Source organism: Prunus avium, chromosome 2, assembly GCF_965620075.1.
Source record: "Prunus avium chromosome 2, drPruAviu1.hap1.1, whole genome shotgun sequence".
Lineage (NCBI taxonomy): Eukaryota > Viridiplantae > Streptophyta > Magnoliopsida > Rosales > Rosaceae > Prunus > Prunus avium.
Genome location: NC_142285.1, coordinates 24,135,217 through 24,160,659, shown reverse-complemented (window position 1 = coordinate 24,160,659; position 25,443 = coordinate 24,135,217). Strand labels below are relative to the sequence as shown.

Here is a 25,443-nt window from a genome sequence, read left to right as displayed (position 1 = left end):
GCAGCAGGAGGGACCCTCTTAAGGTCGGGCAACGTGAGACTATTTGTGAGTGGACATTTATTTTAAATATGCAGTATTTTCCATAATTAACATAATATGCATGAAATATATTTTGGAATAAAAATTTGAGAAATTTGTATATAGTTATATTAGTAATCTTTAATTGGAAATTTGTGTGATTTGAGATTTGAAAGTTTGAATTATTTTGGCGATGAATTTATGTGAGAATTGGGATTAATGAATAAAGTGGATTATTTTGTGAAATTATATTATATAGTACACTATCTTAAGTACCATAGGACTTAGTGTTGATGTTGTTTGCACGTGTAGGACTTAGTGTTGGAGACACACGTGGTGTTGGAAATTTTTTGGCGTGTGTGCTATAGAGTTTCGTCCCCCGATTGGACTGCTCATCTCTAGACGCAGGATAGAAATTGGAAATCCTGCGGTCTAGCCAAACAATCCCCTGATTGGATTTTTTCCTTAGTACCTAAGTAGTGTAATAAATATTATATATATATATATATATATATGTATTTGTATCTTAATTTGTTTTAAAGTATGTATAATGGCATTGAATAACTGATATAAATTATTACGAACAAAATTCTGATTTTTTTAAACTTGTATTTCATTAATGGTTTTGCACATACGTGTTTATATATATATATATTTATAAACATTGTGAATAAATTTCAAGAGATGATGTGATGGTTTCCAATGGATTTGGATATGAGGTATAACGCTTCCTGGAAATACTACGTTCTATTGTAATCAAATTAAAATTAGTAAATCTGCATGTTTTGAGCATTTTTTTTTTTTAAATAGTGGGGTTATTATGTTGTTTTGCAAATTTTAGTTCAAACTTTATTTTTGTCCACTCACATGTTTTCTGTTTTGCACCCCTAGACAATAGTCGCTCAAGAAAAGCCGCGGAGCCAAATCCTAAGCCTTCGAGTCATGTGTTTCAGTAGTATAGGTTTTAAACTCTTCATTTTTGTCAAAGTTCTTGTTATAGTAATTCACATTCTATAGATGCTCTATTATCGCCCATGCTAGGGTGTAATTATGAGGCCAAAGGCCATACACTGTTAATTGTTGAATGTTTATATGTATGTTGCTGGTTGGGTATACATTGTGATTGTTATGGAGGTTGAGATTTTTGGGATTGTTCAAATTACAGAGGAGACTCTGCTGAAATTTCGGGAAAAAGTCTCGGGTCTTAGAATGTGAGCCAGTATCGAGTGATGCCGGAAACTAGACGGGATTTGTCCGGGATTCCAAGGATATTCGGGGTGAGTCCTGTCAATCCTCCTAACCAAGACCATAATGTGCAATACGATCATTAATCCCATTAGCAGTCTGGAGAACATAGTAAACAAAAAAAGACGTCACAGAAGCGAGAAGACAACGAACATCCCCCACAAAACTACCTGTCTTGTTGAATATTTGTGATTTGCAACTGCAAGTTGGTTTTGCATTTGCTTTCTTGACTAGGATGTTTTTTGGGAGTCTTTTTGGACTTTGATATTTGGTTTGTAGGAGTTCCTATAGAATATTGCTAAGTGATGATGAATTTTGAAGGGTCTTATGGGTTTGGTAATTAAAGCATCTTAGGTGTATTTGTTTATTTATTTTTTCAGTATCTTAAAAGTGAAGATTAATGATGATGGTCGTGGTTTTTAAATACTTCTTACTTAGACAATGAAGGTTATGTGTCGTGAAAATATCAACTGCAATATACTGACATGCGGTATACAGTAATTTGTTGGTCGGTTCATGGTTTGTCTTTTTAGCATACTGCAATATGTCGGTTGATTCAAGATTTCATTGAAAAGTTGGGGTAGTCGAACCATAAGCATCCCTACTTGAAGATATACTTTGTAGCTTTACCGTGGTAGAGATATGGATCTCAAGCTTATGCATTTAGAGGCCATGCATTTACCCTCATTTCGTTAAATCTCAACAGTTGTAACAATCTATTCACTTAAAACACGATATGTAGTCAAGCTTTGAGTTAAGTTCTTTTTTTGAGTTTTCTAAATGTTAAAACAAAGTTAATCATGACAACAAGGACAAAGTATCACAAAATATTATAATATTATATACATATATATAAAGTACTCCCTTAACTCATTATAATTCCTCACAATAACCTTTTAGAGCACCTCCACCAAAAAGGGCAAGGGTAAAGCCAAGGCAACGTAAGGTTTGTCACTATTTATGTGAATAGTGGCAGCCCTTACCTTTTTTATTTCCACCTCAAAGGGTAAACACAAAGGAAATTACTATTCACTTTAATTTATTTTATATTTTTTAATACTTAAACCATTAATTTTGGTGTGGGAAGTGAAGAATATGACTAGGTATTTATCTTTAAAAAAAATTCTGAAATTTTGGTTTTGTTTTTTTTTTTTTTTTTAATAAAAAAAAAAGAATTCTTTTTTCGTTGCTGACATCATCAATGATGTCAACAAACCCACGCAACAGCCCAAGCAAGATTTACCTTTGTGCCTACCCAGGCTTGTGCAGCCCACCAACTGCTCGGTCTTGCTACTGCGCACTGGAGCCAACTGCTGGGCTTAGGCCTCCTCCTGCTTGGGCAAAAGAGGTAGGGAGCTTCTATAATGAGGGGGATTTTGGTGACAATGTGGAGCTTTATCCTACCATTCATTCATTTAAAAAGTTTATTTCCAATACTTTCTCTCTCTTGTTAGATGGTGGGATGTATTCCACATTAAACCCCCTCATTATAGAAGGAGGTATTCCCACAAGGCCTTTTATATTGGGAGAGAGCTTGCCTACAAGGCAGGGATGGACTGGGCCTTTTGTTAGTGGTAGTGGGCTATGGTTGATTTTACAGAAGGCCTTTCTTTCAACTAGGCGAGAGAAATGAATTTTCCAGAGTTCTTTTTTAATTTTTTTTGGTGGTATCAACTAGGCTATAGCCCAGTCAAGTTCTTTTTTCTACATTTGATTTATTGCTTGAAGATATTATTTTTTTTGGGTCTGAAATTTGCTTGAAGACATACTTTGTAGCTTTGTCGTGGTCGAGATACATGAATAACTTAATCCTGACAAGTAGCAGCTGGATTTAATATGTCTGGAGTAGAAAGATCGACCAACTAGTTCTTCGTTTAATGTTACTTTTGTTTTTAATTTTGAAAGCGGTTGTAAGTTCAAATCTCCACAATTTGTCATGAAAAGAGAGAGATAGAGCAAAAATCTTGCACAATTTGTCATGAAAAATATCTTTGGTTGTCTCCCTTTCATGGACCCAACAAAATTAGTAGAATCGTCAGCAAAAAGAAGATGTGGAAACCCCTTCACAACAACAACAAAACAACAAAACAAAAACAACAAAAAAAAAAACTAATACTCTAAGTAGATCACACACACTGTCATGTCAAAAAGTTAAGCATGTAGCAGTGCATCATTGGTGACATCCACAAGGTAAGTTTCTTTAGTCATTGTGCCACATGAAAAAAAAAAAGAAAAAAAAAAGGAAAAGATACAATTCTCAACATTCAGGACCCAAGTAGTGTCGGTTTATGTTTTTCATTGATGCATGTAGGATAAACATTATTACACATTTAAAAAAAGTTCAAGCCCCCAGAGCCCCTCTCTCCCAATAAGGCCTAAAATCTAATCAATAACCAGACATTATTGGCAGGGACCTAACTCAAAGCATAGAGGTCCCTCTCTTATTTGTGCAAAGACCGAAAGCCAGTCTGACATAAAAAAAAGACTCATATAATTGGTACTGGATCAATAAAATGTGAAGCAATCTTATCCTTCACCACCTTACCAACACGCGTGTAGCCATCGTCACCTTTGTAAAGGAGATCCATCACTTTTGCAAAGTTAAGAGCTCTTATTAGGACAGCCATTGGCGCTGCAGTTGGTCTAAGAAACTCCTCGTTTATGTCCTTCCACTGATCCACCACTTGCTTGTTCAAAGCATCAACTGCCTCTTGCTCCGACACCCCATATTGTTTCATGTAGCAATTAATAGTACAAGCAACATGGCCTCTCTCTTTCTCAAACTGCATATAGAAATTCAAAATATTAATTCGATAATATTATAGAAAATCAGATTGTTATTCTTACTACTACTGCTAACACCAATGTTTTTCTCAACTTAACCACAAATAAAGTCTAGTGTGGGTTTTTAACACCGAAGGCCATGATGCTATTAGTGTGGAACCACTTATTATATATAGTATTTTATTTTATCAAATTTCCAATATAAAACTTTGCATTTTAAACATGCATACCTAATCTAGCATGACAAGAATATTTTATACCTTGTTTGTCACAATATCGTCCATTAACCTACAAATGGCCGCGGAAGCTCTAACAATTTTTGGGTCACTGAACAGCCACTCAAATGTGTCTTTTGTTACAATATCTCCCATGCCAAGTAAGGATACAGTTGAAAGCATGTGGTAACCAGTAGAAACTATTGCAGCAGGTAGATACTCCTCCATGGTTGGGGTGTATCCTTCATTGAACCATCTGGCCTCCTCAAAGTAAGCTCGGGCTAAAGCTTTCAACTAGAGGGGACATAACATAACGTTATAGGTTCCACCTGAAATTGTATTTAAGTCTCACTTTGCCCCCTCAAACTCATTTTGTCTCACTTTATCCCATTTTTCTTACATTCTGTATCACTTTACCCGATTTTTCATAAAATATTAATAAAAAATAAAAAAATTCATTTTTAAAACTTAAAATCATCCTCCGCTTCTTTCTTTCTCTATTTCTTTCTCTCTCCCCGACCAACCTTATCTTCCTCCTTCTCCCTTTCTCTTTCCTTCTCTCTCCCGACCCACCCTCCTCTTCCTCCTCCCCTTCCCTCTCTTCCTTTCTCTCTTCCCAACCCACCTAATCTTCCACCTTCTCCCTCTCTCTCTCTCTCTCCCCACCCACCCTCCTCTTCCTCCGTCCCTTTCTTTCTCTCTCCCCAACCCACCCTCTTCTTCCTCCTTTTCCCCTTCTCCGCTTCTCTCTCTCTTTCTTTCTCGCTTCCCACCCCACTCTGTCTTAATCTTTTTTTTTTTCTAAAGAATTAATTTTTTACAATATTTTAATGAATTTTAAGTTTTAAAAATGAATTTTTTTAAAAAAATTGGGGAGACAAGAATGAGTTTGAGTAAGACTCAAATACATTTTTGGGGTATATCAAAAAATAAGCCTATATTATATACGTACAGATTCCCTTGCATAATAAACTCGGTAAGATCTTCCATCCTTTGCAATCTCTTCCTCAATTTCATCGACAAAATTCAAAAGGGTACGATAATATATTTGCATATAGTCTGGGAGTTCATCTATGCAACTCATATCCCACCTGAAAATTTGATAAATCATTCATTCATCTTAAGCTTATAAGTTGGCTTATTTAGGAGCACTTCGGTAATTACAATAAATAAATAATTTGGTATAAGTTCAATTCTTATGATAGAATTTGAGTGCAATCCGCAAGGTCCTTTGACTTCAATGCCACATAAGATTACATTCTTTTTCAAATTTTATAATGTAATCATATATATATATATATATATTTTTTTTTTTCTTTTCTTTTCTTTTTATATTTATTTTCATGTTCCAATTATGCCCTTATGATTTAAATCGGGAAAGACTGATTTATATCATAATAATTTGCTAATTAATACAATTATTGATTCTGATTGTGATTCATAAACAGGTAACACTAGTAAAAAAAAACCCTTGCGCGATCAAATTTTGCGCAACGAAACACAATTCGTCGCTCAAAGTGACTTTGCGCGACGAAAATTAAACTTCGTCGCTCAAAGTCTCACGCGACTAAATTTTGCGCAACGAAACACAAATCGTCGCACAAAGTCACTTTGCGCGACAAACCTTTGCGCGACGAAGTGTGGTTCGTCTCGTAAAGTCTTTACAAAAAATAAACAAAATAAAAAATTATTTTTAAAAATCTTTGGATGACTTTGCGCGACGAAACAATAAAATTCGGTGCACAAAGTCTTGCGCGACGAAGTGTGGTTCGTCTCGTAAAGTCTTTACAAAAATAAAGAAAATAAAAAATTATTTGTAAAAATCTTTCATGACTTTGCGCGACGAAAAAATAAAATTCGGTGCACAAAATCTTGCGCGACGAAGTGTGTTTCGTCTCGCAAAGTCTTTACAAAAATAAATAAAATAATTTTTTTTATAAAAATCTTTGCATGACTTTGCACGACGAATTTCTAAACTTCGTCTCGCAAAGTCTTTACAAAAATAAAAATAAAAAAAATAAAAAAATTATTTTGTTAGAAAAATATAATATTTTAAATGTATTATATTTTAAATTGACGATCAAATTGGTTCATTGTATTCATATAGGGTCAAGGAGTGTAGCTGTAAAAAATCATCAAAATCAAAATTGAAATAACCGTTAAATCGTGATTTTTCGTTTATAACCGTCGAAAAGTTTTGTCCTATTACTTGATCTCTGAATGTTTATTTTTTCCGATTTTTGGCGTATATGATCTCGAAGTATAAACAAACAAGTTTGATGGTTGGATCTTTGAAACTAGTTTCGTAGAATGCGTATGCCATCAAAACAATATATTCACTAACAATTAAGAGTTTATTTATATTTTCATTAAATACAACATAAGATTTTGTGGTATCCACTAGTGTAAATATTTTAAATTGACAATCAAATGGAGTCATTGTATTCATATAGGGTCAAGGAGTGTAGCTGTAAAAAATCATCAAAATCAGAGTTGAAATAACCGTTAAATCGTGATTTTTCATTTATAACCGTCGAAAAGTTTTGTCATATTACTTAATCTCTGAATGTTTATTTTTTCCGATTTTTGGCGTATATGATCTCGAAGTGTAAACAAACAAGTTTGACGGTTGGATCATTGAAACTAGTTTCGTAGAATGCATATGCCATCAAAACAATATATTCACTAACAATTAAGAGTTTATTTATACTTTTATTAAATATAACATAAGATTTTGTGGTATCCACTAGTGTAAATATTTTAAATTGACGATCGAATGCAGTCATTGTATTCATATAGGGTCAAGGAGTGTAGCTGTAAAAAAATCATCAAAATCAGAGTTGAAATAACCGTTAAATCTTGATTTTTCGTTTATAACCGTCAAAATGTTTTGTCCCATTACTTGATCTCTGAAATTTTTTTTTTTCCTGATTTTTAGCGTATATGATCTCGATGTGTAAACAAACAAGTTTGATGGTTGGATCGTTGAAACTAGTTTCGTAGAATGTGTATGCCATCAAAACAATATATTCACTAACAATTAAGAGTTTATTTATACTTTCATTAAATATAACATAAGATTTTGTGGTATCCACTAGTGTAAATATTTTCAATTGATGATCGAATGCAGTCATTGTATTCATATAGGGTCAAGGAGTGTAGCTGTAAAAAATCATCAAAATCAGAGTTGAAATAACCGTTAAATCTTGATATTTCTTTTATAACCGTCGAAATGTTTTGTCCCATTACTTGATCTCTTAATGTTTATTTTTTCTGAATTTTGGCGTATATGATCTCGAATTATAAACAAACAAGTTTGACGGTTGGATCGTTGAGTAGCTTTAAAATTGTTTATTTTGTACGTATAGCACTTAAGAAATTGAATAGTATATATATATATTTATTAGTAGCTTTAAATTTTTTTAAGACTTTGCGCGACCAATATAATAATTCGTCGCGCAAAGTATACTCTACAAATTTTGGCGGGTACCAAAAATGGGAATTTAAAAAAAAAAAAAATTACGACTTTGCGGGACGAATATATAGTTCGTCGCGCAAAGTTTTGTGGGACAAATATATAGTCCTTCGTCGCGCAAAGTACCCGAAAAATTTGGGCGGGTACCAAAAATGCGAATTTTAAAATTTTTTTTTTTCCAACTTTGCGCGACCAATATATAGTAGTTCGTCGCGCAAAGTATACTCTAAAAATTTGGCGGGTACCAAAAATGGGAATTTTAAAAAAAAAAATTACGACTTTGCGGGACCAATATATAGTTCGTCGCGCAAAGTATACCCGAAAAATTTGGGCGGGTACCAAAAATGGGAAGCGGGAATATTGTGGTCGCGCAAAACTTTGTGCGACCAAAATTTCGTCGCGCAAAACCCTAAAAATTTGGGCGCGCACAAAAAATTGGAATTTTTTTTGAAAATTTTTTTTCGAGACTTTGCGCGACCAATATATTGTTTCGTCGCGCAAAGTGATACGGTTTTTAAAACCAAAATAACACCTCCACCATTTTCTCAATGTCTTCTACTCTTACCTCTCCTCTCTCTTTCCTTCTCCCTAAATCCTACCCTTTCTCTCACACTCACTCCTCTCACTTAATCTCTTATCTCTCTCTTCACTATCTATCACTCTCACTCACTCTCTTATCTCTCTTTTCATCATCTCTCACTCTCACTCACTCTTTCATCTCTCTCTCACTATCTTCTCTATTCTCTCACACTCACTTCTCCCTCTCATTCTCACTCACTCAAAATCTTGCCAAAATGTATATTCTCTCCAAACTTTAATTTTTTTTTCATTAATATGTGTTTTTGGAGTTAGTTTTGAGTTTATTCTAATTTTTTGTTATTTTGTTGTTATTTGACAATATTTGTTTTTTTTTTTGTAGGGAATCGTCGAGACTTTGACGGCTAAAGTTGAGGATTTGGATGCTATCGAAACATATCCTCCGCCACTATCACCACAATAGGCTTGTAGATTTTATTATTGTACTTTGTTAATTTATGTGTACATTTTGAATATTATATATATTGGATAATTTGACCACTATTTTTCATATGTAATTTTATTTTGAATATTTCAATTTAAATTAAAGTAATTAAAAAAAAAAAAATCATACAATTAAATTAAATTTAAAAAGTAAAAATTTGAAAAATTAATATAATGAAATTGATATAAGAGAAATAATAAAAAAAAAATGTCAAAAACATTGGGTGACAAAATATTTCGTCGAGCAAACTATTAAACTAGTTTATTTTAATTAAAAATTTTAAAAAATCAAAAAAATTTAATTTTTTTTAAAAAACAAAAATTTAAAAAAATTGAATATTTCGTCGCGCAAAGATTTGCGCGACATTAGGATTCGTCGCGCAAAGATTTGCGCGACATTAACTTTTGTCGTGCAAAATAATATTATTCGTCGCGCAAAGTGTTCGTCGTGCAAAGTAATTAATATTCGTCGCGCAAAGTTGATAGTATTCGTCGCGCAAAGTAGTTATATTTCGTCGCGCAAAGTATCTTTGATCGACGTTAGTATTCGTCGTGCAAAGTTGTTATCGTTCGTCGCGCAAAGTATCTTTGCGAGACAAAAAAAAAATTTCGTCGCGCAAAACCTTTCTTTACGATCTTTGCGCGACAAAACTTGCGTGACCAAAATTTCGTCGCGCAAACTTTGCGCGACGAAATTGTACTTTGCGCAACAAAATTATTTCGTCGCGCAAAGTGTTTTTTGTAGTAGTGTAAGAAATTAATTTTAGGCTAATAATTACTATATTTGACCTTTTAGTTAATTATGATTTGAATTTATAAAATATTTTCTGGTCTATCTATTTTAATTTTGAAAATCCCATAAATATGCGCTGATATAAAAAATAAATTTTTTTTTCCTATAATCTTTATTCTTCATCTTGTTCATCTTCTTCTTCTTTCTTCTTCCTTCTTTTTCTTCTTACAATTCTATGGATGACATATAATTATCTCTGGACTAGGAATATACATGAATGTTAATTAGGTGTGGATATAGGTAAATTACCTATGGAGGAGGTATACATATGAATGGTATTTATCTATGGAGGAGGTATACAAATGAATGTTAATTACCTACAGAGTAGATATATGAGATGAAATTACCTATGAAGGAAGTATACACAAACCAGCAAAGCAGGTAAATCAAACCACCCAAAGACATATATACCTCACCATAAGGTATTCACTAGTTGATAGCGTTTGATAAATTTTCAAATTAATTGTCGAAATGTGATATTAATTTATTGATTGCAGTAAATAATAAAATTTAGAGAACTGACTGTACAATGGCAATATGTGTAAATGTTTTAAAAACAGTGGCCAAGGCTTTCATACTTTGCTGGCCCTATTGAGTCGCTGGACCGAATTCTACGTCCAAGGAGAGGTGGACTAGATTCACAGTGCAAACTCAAAATTGTTTCTATATTGAAAGAACCCTACAATAAATCAGCTCTAAGTTATTAAAAAGAAAATTATGTTTTCAAAGTAGTACCTCTCAATTGCTGCAGTAAAGATCTCAAGTTCTTCAAACGTAGCATATGCGTCGTAGGTATCATCCATCACTGATTGCAGGGCACTCATTTTTGTAAGAAATTTTCTTGCTTCGACGTATTGGGGTTCAAAGTGTACTCCGACCATCCAAAAGTACAACTCCACGATCCTGTCTCTTGCATAAGGCATCTTCTTTGCGAAATCTACTTCTTTCCACCACCTAATGAGCAATAACATTAGCTGATATGTAAGTTGAGTATATATGCTCACATTTACATTGAAAAGAGAGAGTTACCTAGTAATCTCACTGAGCTCCTTTTTGTGCAAAGACTGAACAAGATTGAAATCTAACTTTGCAAGTTTTAGTAGAGCCTCATTATGTGAAGCTTCATCTTGGTAGATTGACATGTAACGCTTGGCACATACCCTCTCTAGATCTTTTCGCAAAGGTCTCTCCAAGGCTTGAGTGATTTGTTCTGCAAGTTCGTAGCTTCCATGAGCTTTTGCAGCAGAGTCAAGGTGAGTGGTGGTGAAAGCAAGAGCTTCATCTAGTATTTCTTCTCCCCGTACCCCTAGATGCCCGGCTTCATAAAGGCTTAGCATACCCGGAACATCGGCAATTAAGCATTCCTTGAAGTTGCCATTTTCATCTTTGAACTTGTTGAACACATCTGCTTGATTGACATAAAAATGAACAGGCATTAGTTGGCCAAAATCAGTCACATTACACTACATTATAATTTGTTGATTAACTTACCACATGAAACCTTATATCCATGTTCTCTTAGTAGCCGGAAACCAAGAGCAACGTTGTGTAGATCTCCATCATCATTAAAGTCCTGGTCACAAAATGCAGCATGCATACGCTCCAATGCTTCTTCAATTTCACTTTCAAAATGGTATGCCACCCCAAGGCGCTGGATTGCATCAATAAACTTGAGCTGACGTGAAAAGTCACCTGCACTAGTTGTGAATACTTCCCTCCTCACTACTTCTTTCAGTTTGTCAACTTCTTGCTGGTTCCTGGCATTTGTTATCTGCAGCCGCGGCCAGTAATTAATTAAATAAGCAAAACACGAGTGAAATTATTTTTTTGAGAAAAATTAACATGAAATATAATGATAATTTGCATGAGATTACAATGTCTTGGGAATCATAGTTGAGAAACCGATCACCCCAAATGCTTGGTGGGAAGTTTGCTGTCCGCCGTATAATTTCAGGCTTGGCCTTTGGTGATTGAGCTGCTGCACAAACTTGGATAGACATGTTTTTTTGTTTTTTTAGAAAAAAAAAATCAGACGGTGCACTTATTAGAGCTTTGCTATGAAAAACATGGATTGTAGACTCACATGTATATATAGGCAAGGGTTGGGATAATGATTATTGCAAAGCAACAATAGAATCGTGCATAGCAGATAGAATTTCCAAATCAATAATTTCCTTGGTAACTATTTTGAGTGCAGGATACACACGTTTTTAAATCAGTTATAATGGCGAGTATGGCATTGAAAAAGAAATCAACACCATCTTAAACATGAGTAATATATTCTCTCTCCTCTCTCCTCATAATTTCATTTGTTTTTTTTTCCTTTTTAATCACTTATTAGAGCTATTATTTTTTATGTCGGTGTTGGCCCTATTAGGCCTAGTTTGGGATTGCTGTCACTTTAAAAAAAAGTAGTTTCTGCTGTGCTTTGAAAATAATTAGCTGTAAAGTAAAGCAGCTCCATGTTTGGTAAACAATATTTTTAAAGTGCTGTTAGTACAAAAAGCAATGTCAAAACCGTTTGGTAAATTTTAATATAAAACTGTTATAACTGTGAATAATGACTAAAATAGACATGATGTTGAAAGTGTTATGTGCTAATCATGTGGTGGTAGTGGTGGTGGTGGTGGAGTGGAGGTGGTGATGAAGGTGGAGTTGGTGGTTGTGGTAGTGGCGGTGGTGGGGATGGCAGTTGTGGAGGTGGAGGTGGTGGTGGTGGTGGTGATAGCGTGGTGGTGGTGTTGGTTGTGGAGGTGGTGGACGAGGTGGGGGTGGTGGCAGAGGTGGTGGTTATGGTGGTGGAAGAGGATGTGGTGGTGGTGGTGGTTGTAGAGGTGGTGGGAGGTGGTGGAGTTGGATGTGGAAGTGGGGGTGGTGTCATTTTTTAAAATGAATAATGGTATTTTGGGAATTAAAAAAATCCATTAAAGGCTCATCTCTGCTTCTTTTGAAAGCAGCTTTGAAAAGCAACCCAGAGCCTGCTTTTAAAAGCTGCTGTCAAAAGGCCACTACTTTTAAAATAATCAAGATATTTTATTTTTACCAAACACCTTAAACTGCTTAACTTTAAAGTGAAGCATATTTTTGGCCAAAAAAAGCAATCCCAAACGGGGGTCCTTTGCTTTTTCCATTCTTCTGGTTCTCACTGGAATACTACCCATTTCAGTTCTCAAACGAAAAAGGAAATTCTTTCATAAATAATAGAAATATATATTCCTTAAAATCCATCTCATGAATTCCAGACAATCCAGTTGTGAAAGATGCTGAGAGCGGATCGAAAGCTAAACAACAGAGAGTGAAGGGTAGGGCAGATCAAGGGGCACTACTACAAAAATCGCAATAGACGAAGGTAATCCACCATCGTGTATTCAGTTTTTCAACCGTCGTGAAATCGACCGACATCTTTTGATGCATAAAACCACGACGGTAAATCCCCGTCGTCTATTATTTGTAAAGACGACGCTTTTACTCACAATCGTCGTCTATTATATGTAATAGACAACCATTTTTTTAAAAACCATCGTCTATTATATGTAAAGACGACGGTTTTTTAAAAGAACCGTTGTCTTTACATATAATAGACGACGATTGTGTGTAAAAGCGTCGTTAATTGTATAGAAAGATGACGGTTCTTTGTTAAAAAATTTATGTAAAGACGACGGTTTTTTGTTAAAAATCATCGTTGATTGTATGTAAAGACAATGGTTTTTACAATAAAACCATCGTTGATTGTATATAAAGTTCCCAAGCTGTTACATTTTAGTTTTTGGTTTCCTGTCATTCTATACAACGATTTTAACTAGAAAACCAACCATAATGCTTTATTATGAAATATATACATTCAAAAATTATTTCTTTCATAAAACTTGAAGATTCAATAATTATTACATAGTTAACCAATCTTTATCTACAGAATCAGCTTCAACTAGTTACATATAAAGTGGATGAATACCCAAAGTTCATTGGTTTGCCAGCCTTCATTCTTGAGCTCTTAGATGAGTGTGCTTTTGAGGCTCAAAGGTTTTTGCACAAGGTCTTTTTGCCAAGGCCTAACCTTAATTCACCATTCCAGACATCAGGATGCATATCCACATGTCATTATGAATCTAATTTTCTCTTCAGTGTGCAGTTCCAGTGATTTTTCATTGCATTGTCAGTCCTGCCAATTTCAATACAAATTAGAGGAGTGAGTGCAATCAACAGAAGGAGCCAATCTCCCCTTTAACTTGTGTTCGTAAACATTAATTACACAATCATATAATGATTTATCTATGTGCATAGGAAACTTTATCTTCACCAGCAAAAAGTACACAAATAATGCATGTCTAAGATCTAAATTTTGACCAATTAATATCATATATTAATCCCTATCCAAGTGATAAACAATCCAGATTTTTACCTCATTTGCACCACATACATTCACAGGCAAAAAACTATGTACATATTTGTTCAACCATCAACTTTCAGTTATTGCATACCTTCCAGTTAGAAACCTTGCTATTTCTGCCCATTTGTTACCAAAGACTTGGTGGTAGTAAGTAAGAACCCACTCCTCTTCTTTTGTCCATGCATTTCTATTTATAGCCGGGCATAAGTGATTGTACCACCAGAAAGAAATTACTAACTTAATTAAAAGAAAATAGAATTACAATTGTGTATTTGGGTGGGGGTGTGAGTGCAGAGCATCATCTTCATCGTTTGCATAAGGAAGGCCACAAGAAGGATTTTCACATGAAAATAGAAATAAAAAAAAGAAGAAGAATGATATTAAATAGAGTGCGAGAGGGAATACCAGCTTGAAGAAACTCTTGTATAAAGATTCCAATTAAGAGTGCAAACTCAAAATAACCACAAATCAAGCCATTGATCCTTTCTTACATTGAATTTGAGAGTTCGACACGTTTTTTCAGAGGACATCAAGTGAGGCATATCGACAATTCGATACAGAAAATATTAACCACATACATCTGAGCACACTTAGCACCTTACAATCGTGGCATAATATCCACACTCAGAAAAATATTCAAACATGTACAGCCTTGACAAATAGGAAATTCAAAAATATTTAACGGCCATAATTTTGTTCACCGGTTAAATCTGCTAAAAGCTGCCTGATGGATAATGACCAGATTCGTTCGTTTGTCTGTGTTTTTTTACAGAAAAAGATGCAAAACTCTCTTAGTATGCAGTCCCAAGAGGACTGTTCCAATTCCAATATAGTGGTACAGTTGAGAACCTTGGTCCAACGGTAATATAGGTGAGCATTAATCAGAGCAATTATTCCAACAGAACGGTTAACCCACCAACCAGCAAGGATCAAATGAAAACTAAAAATTTTACTTTTTGGTCCTCAATTTTGATCCTTACTTACATTGAATTTTGAGAGTTGGAAAGTTTTTTAGAAGACATCAAGGGGGACATATTGACAATTCAGTACCGAAATATTATCCACATACATCTGAGCACACTTAGCACACTTGGCACCTTACAATCCAGTCATAATTTCCACACTCAGAAATGTTATCCCTAGACCCTAATATATACAAACACAGATATCTTTTGTCGCCGTCGATGACGTGTCTTTGCATATTCAGCCATCTTTTGTGCAGTGTGAAATGTACGTAAAGATGTTGAAAATTCACACACAACAAAAACTTTAGCCAATTCATGACCAGTTTGGTTCGCTTGACATGAACAAAGTATTCTGGTTCCTTCTAACTTTAAACTCTTGTTTTGATTACGACATGTTACTACTACAGCTGAAGCTTAATAAATGGTCAAGCTCCATGAGAGGGATTCATTTTGATGAGGGTGGAAAAGAATCGCATTGTTTCGAATAATTCAATCATCTGAACTATCTAATTTGAGATCCGAGTTATTATTTTTCTTGTAATCTATATATATAAAGCAAAAGTCAGAGAATGGTGAAACATTCAAAATACCAGAAAATGCCCTTAGTTAATGCAAACATTAAGAATTGAAATTATTAATTAAATGAGGATAATATGGTAAATTCACACTTTTTTATATTTAAAAAATTAAAATTAAAAGAAAAATCAGATAATGGATTCTATTTTTATGGAACACAACTACCCATTATCTTTTTTAATCCTAATATAAATTTAAATTTTTTTAAAAAAAAACCTCTCGCAGGCGCGGAAGCGCGTGCAGAGAGGCTAGTATAGAATTAGTCAACAGACTGAGGACATTTTCTAATAAATAGTACATTGCATATGAAAAGAAAAATTGTTTACACACCATCTTAACCACTTATTAATTCATGTAGGACTTTCTTGTATTCTCCAAAGTAGATTTCACCAAAGTGTGGATTGGATTCGGGTTAGACATCTTTCCTCGATTAGTTAAAGCAAACAAACAACATAGACATGAAGCCAAAAGAAAGGCGCGGCTAACACCTCCTACAACAAAACAAAGATAGTATGGAAAAGAGGGTAATGGGACAGTTGAAATGGGTGTTAGTTCATATAAATGGGCATTTTGGACCAAGTGGTATAAGCATGGTATGGGACGTGCAGGTCTGCTTGCCCAGTTATATGAATTAACGAGAGTAGAATTGAAGAGCATTCATGCATTAATATTATTCATGTGATATTTGGTTGTGTGATTGCATGCCACTTAATTTATTTATATCAATCTACTGTGGTAAGGTCTCATGTCCCTACTGAGCGGTGGTTGCTCATCCCTCACTTTGTTTAATTTTTTAGATGAATTAGTGGGCAAGACAATGACTAAACCAGTTAAGGATGAATTAGATGAGAGTGATAGAGCTTTATTTATTTATTATAAAGTTGTAAGATTTTGAATCTATTTTTAGAAGAGAAGTTTATTTTAAACCCAGGTTTCGGTTTCTTTATTTTTATTTTTATTTATTTATTTTCTCTCGCACCGAGCACGGGATTTCTACCAACGCCCGAGTCCGGGCCGTGACAAAACCCAAAAAAAAAAAACCAAAAAACCAAAAAAAACAAAAAAAATTGAGAATCAGCCATTGGAGGGTGGGATTTTTTTTATGGGGTTTGGTATTTATATCACTCGCTCAAAATTCTCACACAATACGCCATTCAATGAAATACCTCAAAATCAGTAAGTTTTTGAATACCACCATACTTTTTCTTATCTTTTAAAAGTCTTAATTGAATATCACAAGACTTCGATTGAATATTTAAAAATCCTACTTGAATACGACCATATTTTTATTGATTACTTAAAAATCCTAATTAGATACCATTGGACTTTTAAGCTTCAAAACAATCTATTTCAATTGAATGTACATCCCCTGAAATTTATGGCCGCGGCTAGAAATAACCTCATTTGAGTCATTGGTAGCTTGACGACATCAATTTTTTGGGCCCTTTTCTGGTCAACACCAATGTCCCGATTGGATTCTTGGCTTGTGAGAAATCTCCTTCAACTTTGGGTAAAATTGAAAGTTGGATCAAGTTAAGAAGAGCAAGCGAGCTTGGAATGGGCCTTGATGACTCCTTTCTTCTGATCCGGTTGTGAGTTGCGTAGGCATGCCACTATTAGGAATGAGACTAGCCTAATTGACCTGTGTGTGTAATGTGGAGAATTTTTTTGATGGATTTGCGCTTGTTTTGGGCCTCTGATCAAGCTATTGTGCTCCAATGAGGGTACTGACTTGGATGAGTTCTTTTTTACACCTCAATCAAGAGGACTTCAAAATTCTTTCACTCGTGCGTTGTTGGTTTGATGGATATGGATGGCACTACCCAAATAAGAAGAAACCCAAATGTTGAGGTTAATGCTCGCTTGATTGGGTTCATAACCCTAGTTTGGGCTTGAGATGACCTCAGGTCGGGTCAAGATTCAGCCAGTTTAGTCCCAATATGTAACATCCCGACCCAAAATATTAATAAGTTTGGATTTAATTAAATTAAAAATGGAATTCCCAATTTTGCCCTTGAAGTGGGGGCAAAAAGGTCAATTTTTATCCGGAGAGAGTTTGGGGCAGCAAGTGGTGTTTTTAGGAAGGTGGTACTGAGCCGAGTCCGTAGACACGCGGTAGGCTCGATTCGGACTTGAAACGAAGAAGTTATGATCGAAAAATCATTAAGGGCCTAATTGAAAATTTTCAGAAAATAATTTGGATAAAAATCAGAATTTCATTTTCAATTTCTCATCTCTCTCTCTCTCCTCGCGACAGCCTCCTCCTTCCTTCGTCTTTTTTCCCAGCCGTGACTTCCAAGAGCCACCGTCGTCAACTCCGGCAGCAACCGGCCACGAGACCGGACTCGATCGAACCGCCACCTCCTCCTCTCTCTTTCCCGACCAGTCTCAGCCATCACCGTTCACTGTGCTCGCCGGAATTTGCAGAAAACCAGCCGGAATCGTCGCGAAATTTCAGGCCGTTCGATCTCCGCCGTTCGGATGCCATTTTAGTCGAGTGAGGTATGATTTCTCGACTGTTTTTCGTACTCTAGCTGCCTGTTGGTTAGGCTTCCCGAAATTTTGAGAGTTTACAATTCAATTTTCGAAGTTAGGTTTCAGCCGGTTTCATTTTGAATTTCCGGCCACTTCCGGCCACTTTTTGGCCTTTACCCAAGAACAAAAGTGACTCCAAATTAGGTGTTTTACCTAGGTTAGGAGTTTGGAGTCAAGATTCTAAATTTTTCCGGTCACCGGAACAGTGACCAAGCCACCACGCGCTGCCGGCACGTGGGGCGGCGCGTGGGCAGTCCGGCAGAGGTCACATTTTATCCTAGAATGATCCTTACGTTGTCACGAGTGCGTAGGAATTTACGGATCTCAACTTGGATATCGTATGGAACTCGAACCAATTATACCTAATCTGTGATTTTGGGTTTGATGTGTTTGGACCGTTGGATCAAACCCAATTTCACGTTTGTTGTTCCTGGTATTCCTAGGATCGTATAGGAATTCGCGGATCATGAATCGGAGCCCCGGATGTTCCGATTCATTAACTTAAAGATTTGACCGTCCGGTTGACCGAGTGTCTTCCGAGACTTTTATAGTGCTTGGAACCTTTAATTTGATCTTAGGGACGTCTCGATCCTTGTAATTAAGAGAAACCCGGGAAATTAGGATTTTACTTTAAAGTCTCATTTTTGAAGAGTTGGACTTTAATATCGTGTTCGTGTTCTGAAATAGGTAATCCGACACCTCCTTCACAGCAGGCAGGACCCTCTCAGCATGATTTTTATGAGTGGACTTTGTTTTCAATAAATAGCATGATTTTTATGATGAAATTTCTATGCATAAGGATTTAAAGGTTTATGAAATTTACCTTATACTCAAAGTTGAAACCATTATTTTTGGTAAAGAATTTGGGATATATTTGGGTTTTGGATATATTCAAGTATCTTGAATTTTAAGTATATGCTATTTTGGAAAAGTATTATATTGGTGGAGTATTTGTGGGGGGTACTAGAGATATGGTTTTGAGGCATGGAAAGATGCGAGAGTAGAAAGTCAATTTGGAGTGCTATATGCACTACCCTGTGTACCTCCCCTGGATTCGGAATGTGATTATGGAAATGTGAAATATTTGGAAATGTCAGTAGCTGGGGCATCCTTGACGGGATGTTGACCTTAGACCCTTGATTGGGTAGTCTGCGCGCGTAGGACGGTTCCAGGCGTACGGGTCTTGATTCTTCATCCGTACGTGCTGGGTTAGAGTATCAGTCCCCCAGTTGGACGACTCATCCCTAGCCACATGGACGTTTGAGGGCCGGATAAGTGTGAGCTAGTCAAACAATCCCCTGTTGGATTGTTTCCCCGGTACAATTAGGTGTGTCATATACCTATATTATATCTCTATTATATATATATATATAGCTATACATTTGCTCTTGTTTTTGAGCGAGGATACTTCCCCGCTCGTCGTGCCAGTGGGCACGTGTTTCGAGAGTTTGATTTGAGATTTGTAAGGAAAGGTTTGGATGGGTTGATTTACAAGTTTCACTGGATTTCGGATTTAGCTCGGGTTTTAGCAAACTATTTATATATATATATATATATGATGGATTTAATGCATCGGTTTCATGCATGGTTTTCTAACAGTGGGGTTATATTACTTTGGTTTCAATTGAACTAAACTTTGTTTTGTCCACTCAAAATTTTCTGTTTTGCGCCCCACAGCCAGTAGTTGATTGGAACGAGCAGCAGAGCTGTGTCGTGTGCCCTGAACCGTGAACTGCAGTGCTCCGAGCTTTCGTAGAGCTTCTGTACCTTGTAAATTCGTAAAACTTCATTTTTGTTGGCTGGTTGAATTCTGTTAGACATGCTCTGTTATTGCCCTATTAGGATTTGGTATTTTGAGGCCGGAGGCCATAGTTTGTAATACTATGCTTTGTGTATTGCATGCTGGCTGTTGGGTTGTTTTTATCTGTGTTTTTTTGGCAGGTTTGAAATTTGGGATTTGTCATGTTTACAGGGGAGACTCTGCCAAAATTTTGGTAGAAAGTCTCGGTTTTTAGTAAGTGGGCCCAGCATTTGCGGAATGTCGGATTTATAGACGGGATCCGTCCCGGTTTCCGAGGAAATCCGGGGCGGGTCCTGTCATCTTGGTATCAGAGCATTAGGTTTTTTTTCTTGTGACTTTCATGCTTCTTTTGCGTGTTGGTACTAATGATTTTGTGGTTTCTTTTGTTTAGAACCATGCATCCCCGTGGTGGCAGAATAAGAGGTCGTGGTCGTGCTCAGAGGTACGGACCCAATCCTCCGCCTCCATCTCCATCTCCGTCACCACCTTCATCTCCATCTCCATCTCCACCTATTGGAGAACAAGCGGGAGACAATGTGCCGGATTTCCAACAAGTGCTGAATCAATTCACTAGCCAGTTCACTCAGACCATGGCCACTGCTCTCCAAGGGCAAGGGAGACGGAATGTAGAAGGGTTGGATATTAAGAGGGTCAAGGAATTAGGGGCTAAAGAATTCTTTGGAAGTGCAGACCCTACTGAAGCTGAGGCTTGGCTTACTGATTTGGAAAGAATTTTTGATGTCTTACAGTGTCCAGAGGAAGACAAGGTACGGTTGTCTGTCTTCCTTCTGAAAGGGAATGCCTATCATTGGTGGAAAACAGTTAGAAGAGGTTACCCTAATGTTGCAGCCATCACTTAGGTGGAATTTCAGCGGATCTTCTTTGACCAGTATTACCCACACTCCTATCGGAATGCAAAGAAGTCGGAGTTTGAGAGTTTGAGACAGGGAAATATGCCAGTGTTAGACCCACACCTATGGCAGGATGTTTTAGTATTTCTCTACCTGCGGAAGATGTCCTGTTTGCTGACATGGTGTTTAAAGGTTGTTATGTCCAAGTGGGAGATGCAATGTTGGATGCGGATTTGATTCCCTTGGACTTGGTAGATCTTGACATTATCTTGGGAATGGATTGGTTAGAAAAGCATCGTGCATCAGTGGATTGTTTCAGGAAGGAGGTAGTATTTAGAAGTCCGGGACAACCTGAAGCCATGTTCTGTGGAGAGCGTAGAGTTCTTCCTTCTTGTCTCATCTCTGCCATAACGGCAAAAAGGTTACTTAAGAAGGGATGTGTGGGATACTTGGCTCACATCATTGACACTCAGGGGATCACTTTGAATGTGGAAGACGTTCCTATTGTTCGTGAGTTTCCAGATGTCTTCTCGGATGATCTTCCTGGTTTGCCTCCTCAGAGAGAAACCGAGTTCACTATCGAACTCCTTCCAGGCACGAATCCAATTTATCAAGCTCCTTATAGGATGGCACCAGCAGAGTTGCGGGAGTTGAAGATTCAATTGCAGGAGTTGGTTGATCTTGGATTTATTCGACCTAGTGTTCCCCCTTGAGGTGCACCGGTGTTGTTTGTGAAGAAAAAGGATGGAACCATGAGGCTATGTATCGATTACAGACAATTGAACAAGGTGACAGTGCGTAACCGATATCCTTTGCCTCGAATTGATGATTTGTTTGATCAATTAAAGGGTGCCAAGTATTTCTCTAAGATCGATTTGAGATCAGGTTACCATCAGCTCAGAGTACGAGAGGAGGATGTTCCGAAGACAGCATTCAGGACTCGTTACGGCCATTATGAGTTCTTAGTGATGCCTTTCGGATTGACTAATGCTCCAGCAGCGTTTATGGATCTCATGAACAGAGTATTCCGACCTTACTTGGATCGCTTTGTGATTGTATTCATAGACGACATCCTTGTCTATTCTAGAACTTTGGAGGGTCATAAGAAGCATCTGAGGTTTGTGTTGAAGACTTTGAGAAGGAAGCAGTTGTATGCCAAGTTCAGCAAGTGTCAGTTTTGGTTGGATAGAGTGGAATTTCTCGGGCATGTGATATCAGTAGAAGGAATCTATGTAGACCCTCGGAAAATAGAAGCAGTTGTAAATTGGGTGCAACCCACTAGTGTGACAGAAGTACGGAGTTTCCTGGGGTTAGCAGGTTATTATCGTCGGTTTGTGGAAGGATTCTCTGTGATAGCAGCACCTCTATCACGGTTAACGAGGAAAGATGTTGAGTTTGAGTGGACGGAGGAATGTGAACAAAGTTTTCAAGAGTTGAAGAAGCGGTTGACCACTGCACCTGTTTTAGCCCTTCCAGACAATTCGGGGAACTTTGTGATCTACAGTGATGCATCATTACAAGGTTTGGGATGTGTTTTGATGCAGCATGATCGAGTGATTGCGTATGCCTCAAGGCAACTCAAGAAGCATGAGCAGAATTATCCTACACACGACTTGGAACTTGCTGCAGTTGTGTTCGCTCTCAAAATATGGCGACACTACCTGTATGGTGAGACGTGTCAGATCTTCACTGATCATAAGAGCCTCAAGTACATTTTCACTCAGAAGGAGTTGAACTTGAGACAATGACGTTGGATGGAGTTGATTAAGGATTACGACTGTACGATTGAGTATCATCCCGGTCGAGCCAATGTGGTAGCTAATGCTTTGAGTAGGAGTATTAATGCAAGTATAGCTCATTTTAAAGGGGTTTACATTCCATTGTTAGGGGAACTACGGAAGGAAGAGGTAGAGTTGGAATGGAGTCAACAGGGTGCAATACTTGCTAGTTTGTATGTGAGGCCTATCCTGATTGAGAGGGTGATTGCAACACAACTGGAAGATCCAAATCTTTGTGTGATAAGGTCAGAAGTAGAAAGTGGTGTACGAAGGGATTATGCTATAAGAGAAGATGGAGCTTTGGTAGCTGGAACTCGTCTTTGCATACCTAAGAAAGGCGACGACCTAAAAAGAGAAATCATGGAGGAAGCTCACTGTTCGACTTATTCTATGCATCCAGGTAGTACTAAGATGTATCGGACTCTACGTGCGTACTACTCGTGGCCGCATATGAAGGGTGACATTGCCAAGTATGTGAGCAGGTGTTTGGTTTGCCAACAAGTGAAAGCGGAGCGACAGAAGCCTTCTGGACTTATGCAGCCACTTCCGATCCCTGAATGGAAGTGGGAACATATTACAATGGACTTTGTCTTCAAGCTTCCACGTTCTGCAAATGGGTATGACGGAATTTGGGTGATAGTTGACCGACTCACCAAATCAGCCCACTTCCTACCGGTAAAGGAAACCTATTCCTTGTCAAAGCTGGCGAAACTCTTCGTGGATGAGATAGTGAGATTGCATGGAGCTCCTGTGTCCATTGTGTCGGACAGGGATGCTAGGTTTACCTCTCGATTCTGGAAGTGTCTACATGAGGCTATGGGCACCAGGTTACGTTTTAGTACTGCTTTCCACCCACAGACTGATGGACAGTCAGAAAGGACCATTCAGACTCTGGAGGACATGTTGAGATCTTGTGTGTTACAGCTGAAAGGTAGTTGGGATACTCACCTTGCTTTGGTGGAGTTTGCGTATAATAACAGTTATCATTCGAGCATCGAGATGGCTCCGTATGAAGCTTTGTATGGAAAGATGTGTAGAACTCCAGTCTGTTGGAATGAGGTGGGTGACATGATAGTGGAAAAAGTGGATAGTATTCGGGACACAACTGAAAAAGTGAAGATGATTCGAGAGAAGCTTAAGACCGCACAAGACAGACAGAAGAGTTATGCAGACAACCGATCCAAGGATCTTGAGTTTGCAGTTGGAGACTGGGTGTTCTTGAAGCTATCTCCTTGGAAGGGTGTGATGAGATTTGGTAAACGTGGGAAGTTAAGTCCTCGTTATATTGGACCGTATGAGATCACGGAACGTATCGGACCAGTTGCCTACAGACTTGCCTTACCTTCGGAACTATCTCGGATCCATGACGTGTTCCATGTGTCCATGTTACGGAAGTACATGCCTGACCCTTCTCATGTTTTGGAACAACAACCCATGGAGTTGAGAGAAGATCTGTCATATGACGAGGAGCCCGTACAAATTCTGGACATAAAAGAGCAAGTGTTACGTTCCAGATCTATTCCAGTAGTAAAAGTGTTGTGGAGGAGTCAGACTGTAGAGGAAGCTACCCAAATGTCGATTCGACTACACACTAGCTCTGATCAACCTCACCATGCAAATTTTTAGCCTCATTGTCTTCTCAAGACCCTCCCTATAAATACCAGGCTCCAACTACATTTGAAGGGTTCAACACCAAAACACAAGCCTCCCATGGAGCAGATTTTATTTTCCTATCATTTACTTTTTGTCATTTATCTTCTTGTAATGTATTTTCAATACTTTTACCTGCTTTCTTAGGAGTAGTGACAGTTTGTAGGAAAATCCATTCATCAATATATCATACGACCCTTGATTTTCAAGGCACCGGAGCACCATCTTTGTTATTCTTTCGTTCATCTCATATATCATACGACCGTTGCCGCCCAGCAACGCGTCGGAGCACCACCTAAAAACCCACCATCAACACCACCATTAACGGCCTTGTAGCTCAGGCTGTGAACCTGACGATCGAGATCAGTTCCTCTCTCAGCGACAGTCGTTTTGATTAGAAGTTAAACTCAAACAGGCGCACCACTTATCTATTTCCCCCAATCAATTCACCCTCAAACGCACGGTAAAACGTGATGGCACGCCCGCACACGACCGCACCGCACCAAAGGAGGACGACCCGTGTTGACGCAAGTCCTGATCGGTGCATATTTATATATCATTTTGTACCCTTCTAACTTATGATTTGATTATGTTAAACTTGTGCTTTTAATAAATTTTGTGTTTGTTTCAGTGTAATAAGCTTGAGACTCAATAAATGCATTTTGGAGACAAGTTAGCTCAAAACGGTGTTTGCAGATCAGTCAAGTTAGCTCAAGAAGAACCAGATAACAAGCCATACATCATTGGAAAGATGCGGAAGTCTAGTTTCTGGAGAATTTTACGGTTCATGATTCCGAGTCTTCTAGAGAAAGTTATACAAGTTTTGGCAACTTAAGGTCAAATTCGGCAGCATCTGCGTTACTGGGCCAAATATCACATTTGAAGGGCTTTCCGATTTTTGCTTGAGCTGAGCTGCATATGCTTGGATACGATAATTCAAAGAGCTTCAAGATCCAGATTTTTCCAGATTTTGGAGGAGGGAAGATCAAGCCCAAAACAAGCCCACAAGCTGACTGCAATGAAGTCAATTCCAGTCTATTTTCGGCAGTCAACTTGCAAGGCCCAAAACGTACACTTGTACCGCTCAGATGGGAATACATTCTTCATAAAGGTTATTCCAATGGGTGTCTATTATGACATATGACATATCCAAATTTGAGCCCCATTGGATACATATTGAAACCTCAGGCCTTCCTACACCAAGCCTGGTGCAGAAGAATCGTGTTTTCCAACAAAGGTGAAGAAAACCCACATGGGTTGGCAGCAAAATGCAGCCACAATTGAACACCTTTGAAGTCCCATGTGAAGAAAGCTTGAGTTGCAGCAAAAGAAGTATGGGATGGAATTGAT

At 37.4% G+C, this 25,443-nt stretch overlaps 1 protein-coding gene and 1 long non-coding RNA gene across 2 annotated transcripts; both read right to left on the bottom strand.

Annotated features, from left to right (window-relative positions):
• Nucleotides 1-3,673: 3,673 nt before the first annotated feature.
• Nucleotides 3,674-11,586, bottom strand: LOC148296686 ((-)-alpha-pinene synthase-like). Its single transcript, XM_088249107.1, has 7 exons — nt 11,425-11,586; nt 11,042-11,321; nt 10,580-10,955; nt 10,286-10,504; nt 5,215-5,353; nt 4,308-4,556; nt 3,674-4,046 (listed from the first exon to the last, which is right to left on the bottom strand). The coding sequence occupies exons 1-7, from the start codon at nt 11,548-11,550 to the stop codon at nt 3,750-3,752; spliced, it is 1,686 nt and encodes a 561-aa protein (XP_088105233.1). The 5' UTR covers nt 11,551-11,586; the 3' UTR covers nt 3,674-3,749.
• Nucleotides 11,587-13,452: 1,866 nt separating this feature from the next.
• Nucleotides 13,453-14,884, bottom strand: LOC148296685 (uncharacterized). The gene is made up of 3 exons (XR_015834075.1): nt 14,343-14,884; nt 14,029-14,124; nt 13,453-13,709 (listed from the first exon to the last, which is right to left on the bottom strand). It is a non-coding gene; the product is annotated as an uncharacterized LOC148296685 (long non-coding RNA).
• Nucleotides 14,885-25,443: the final 10,559 nt, after the last annotated feature.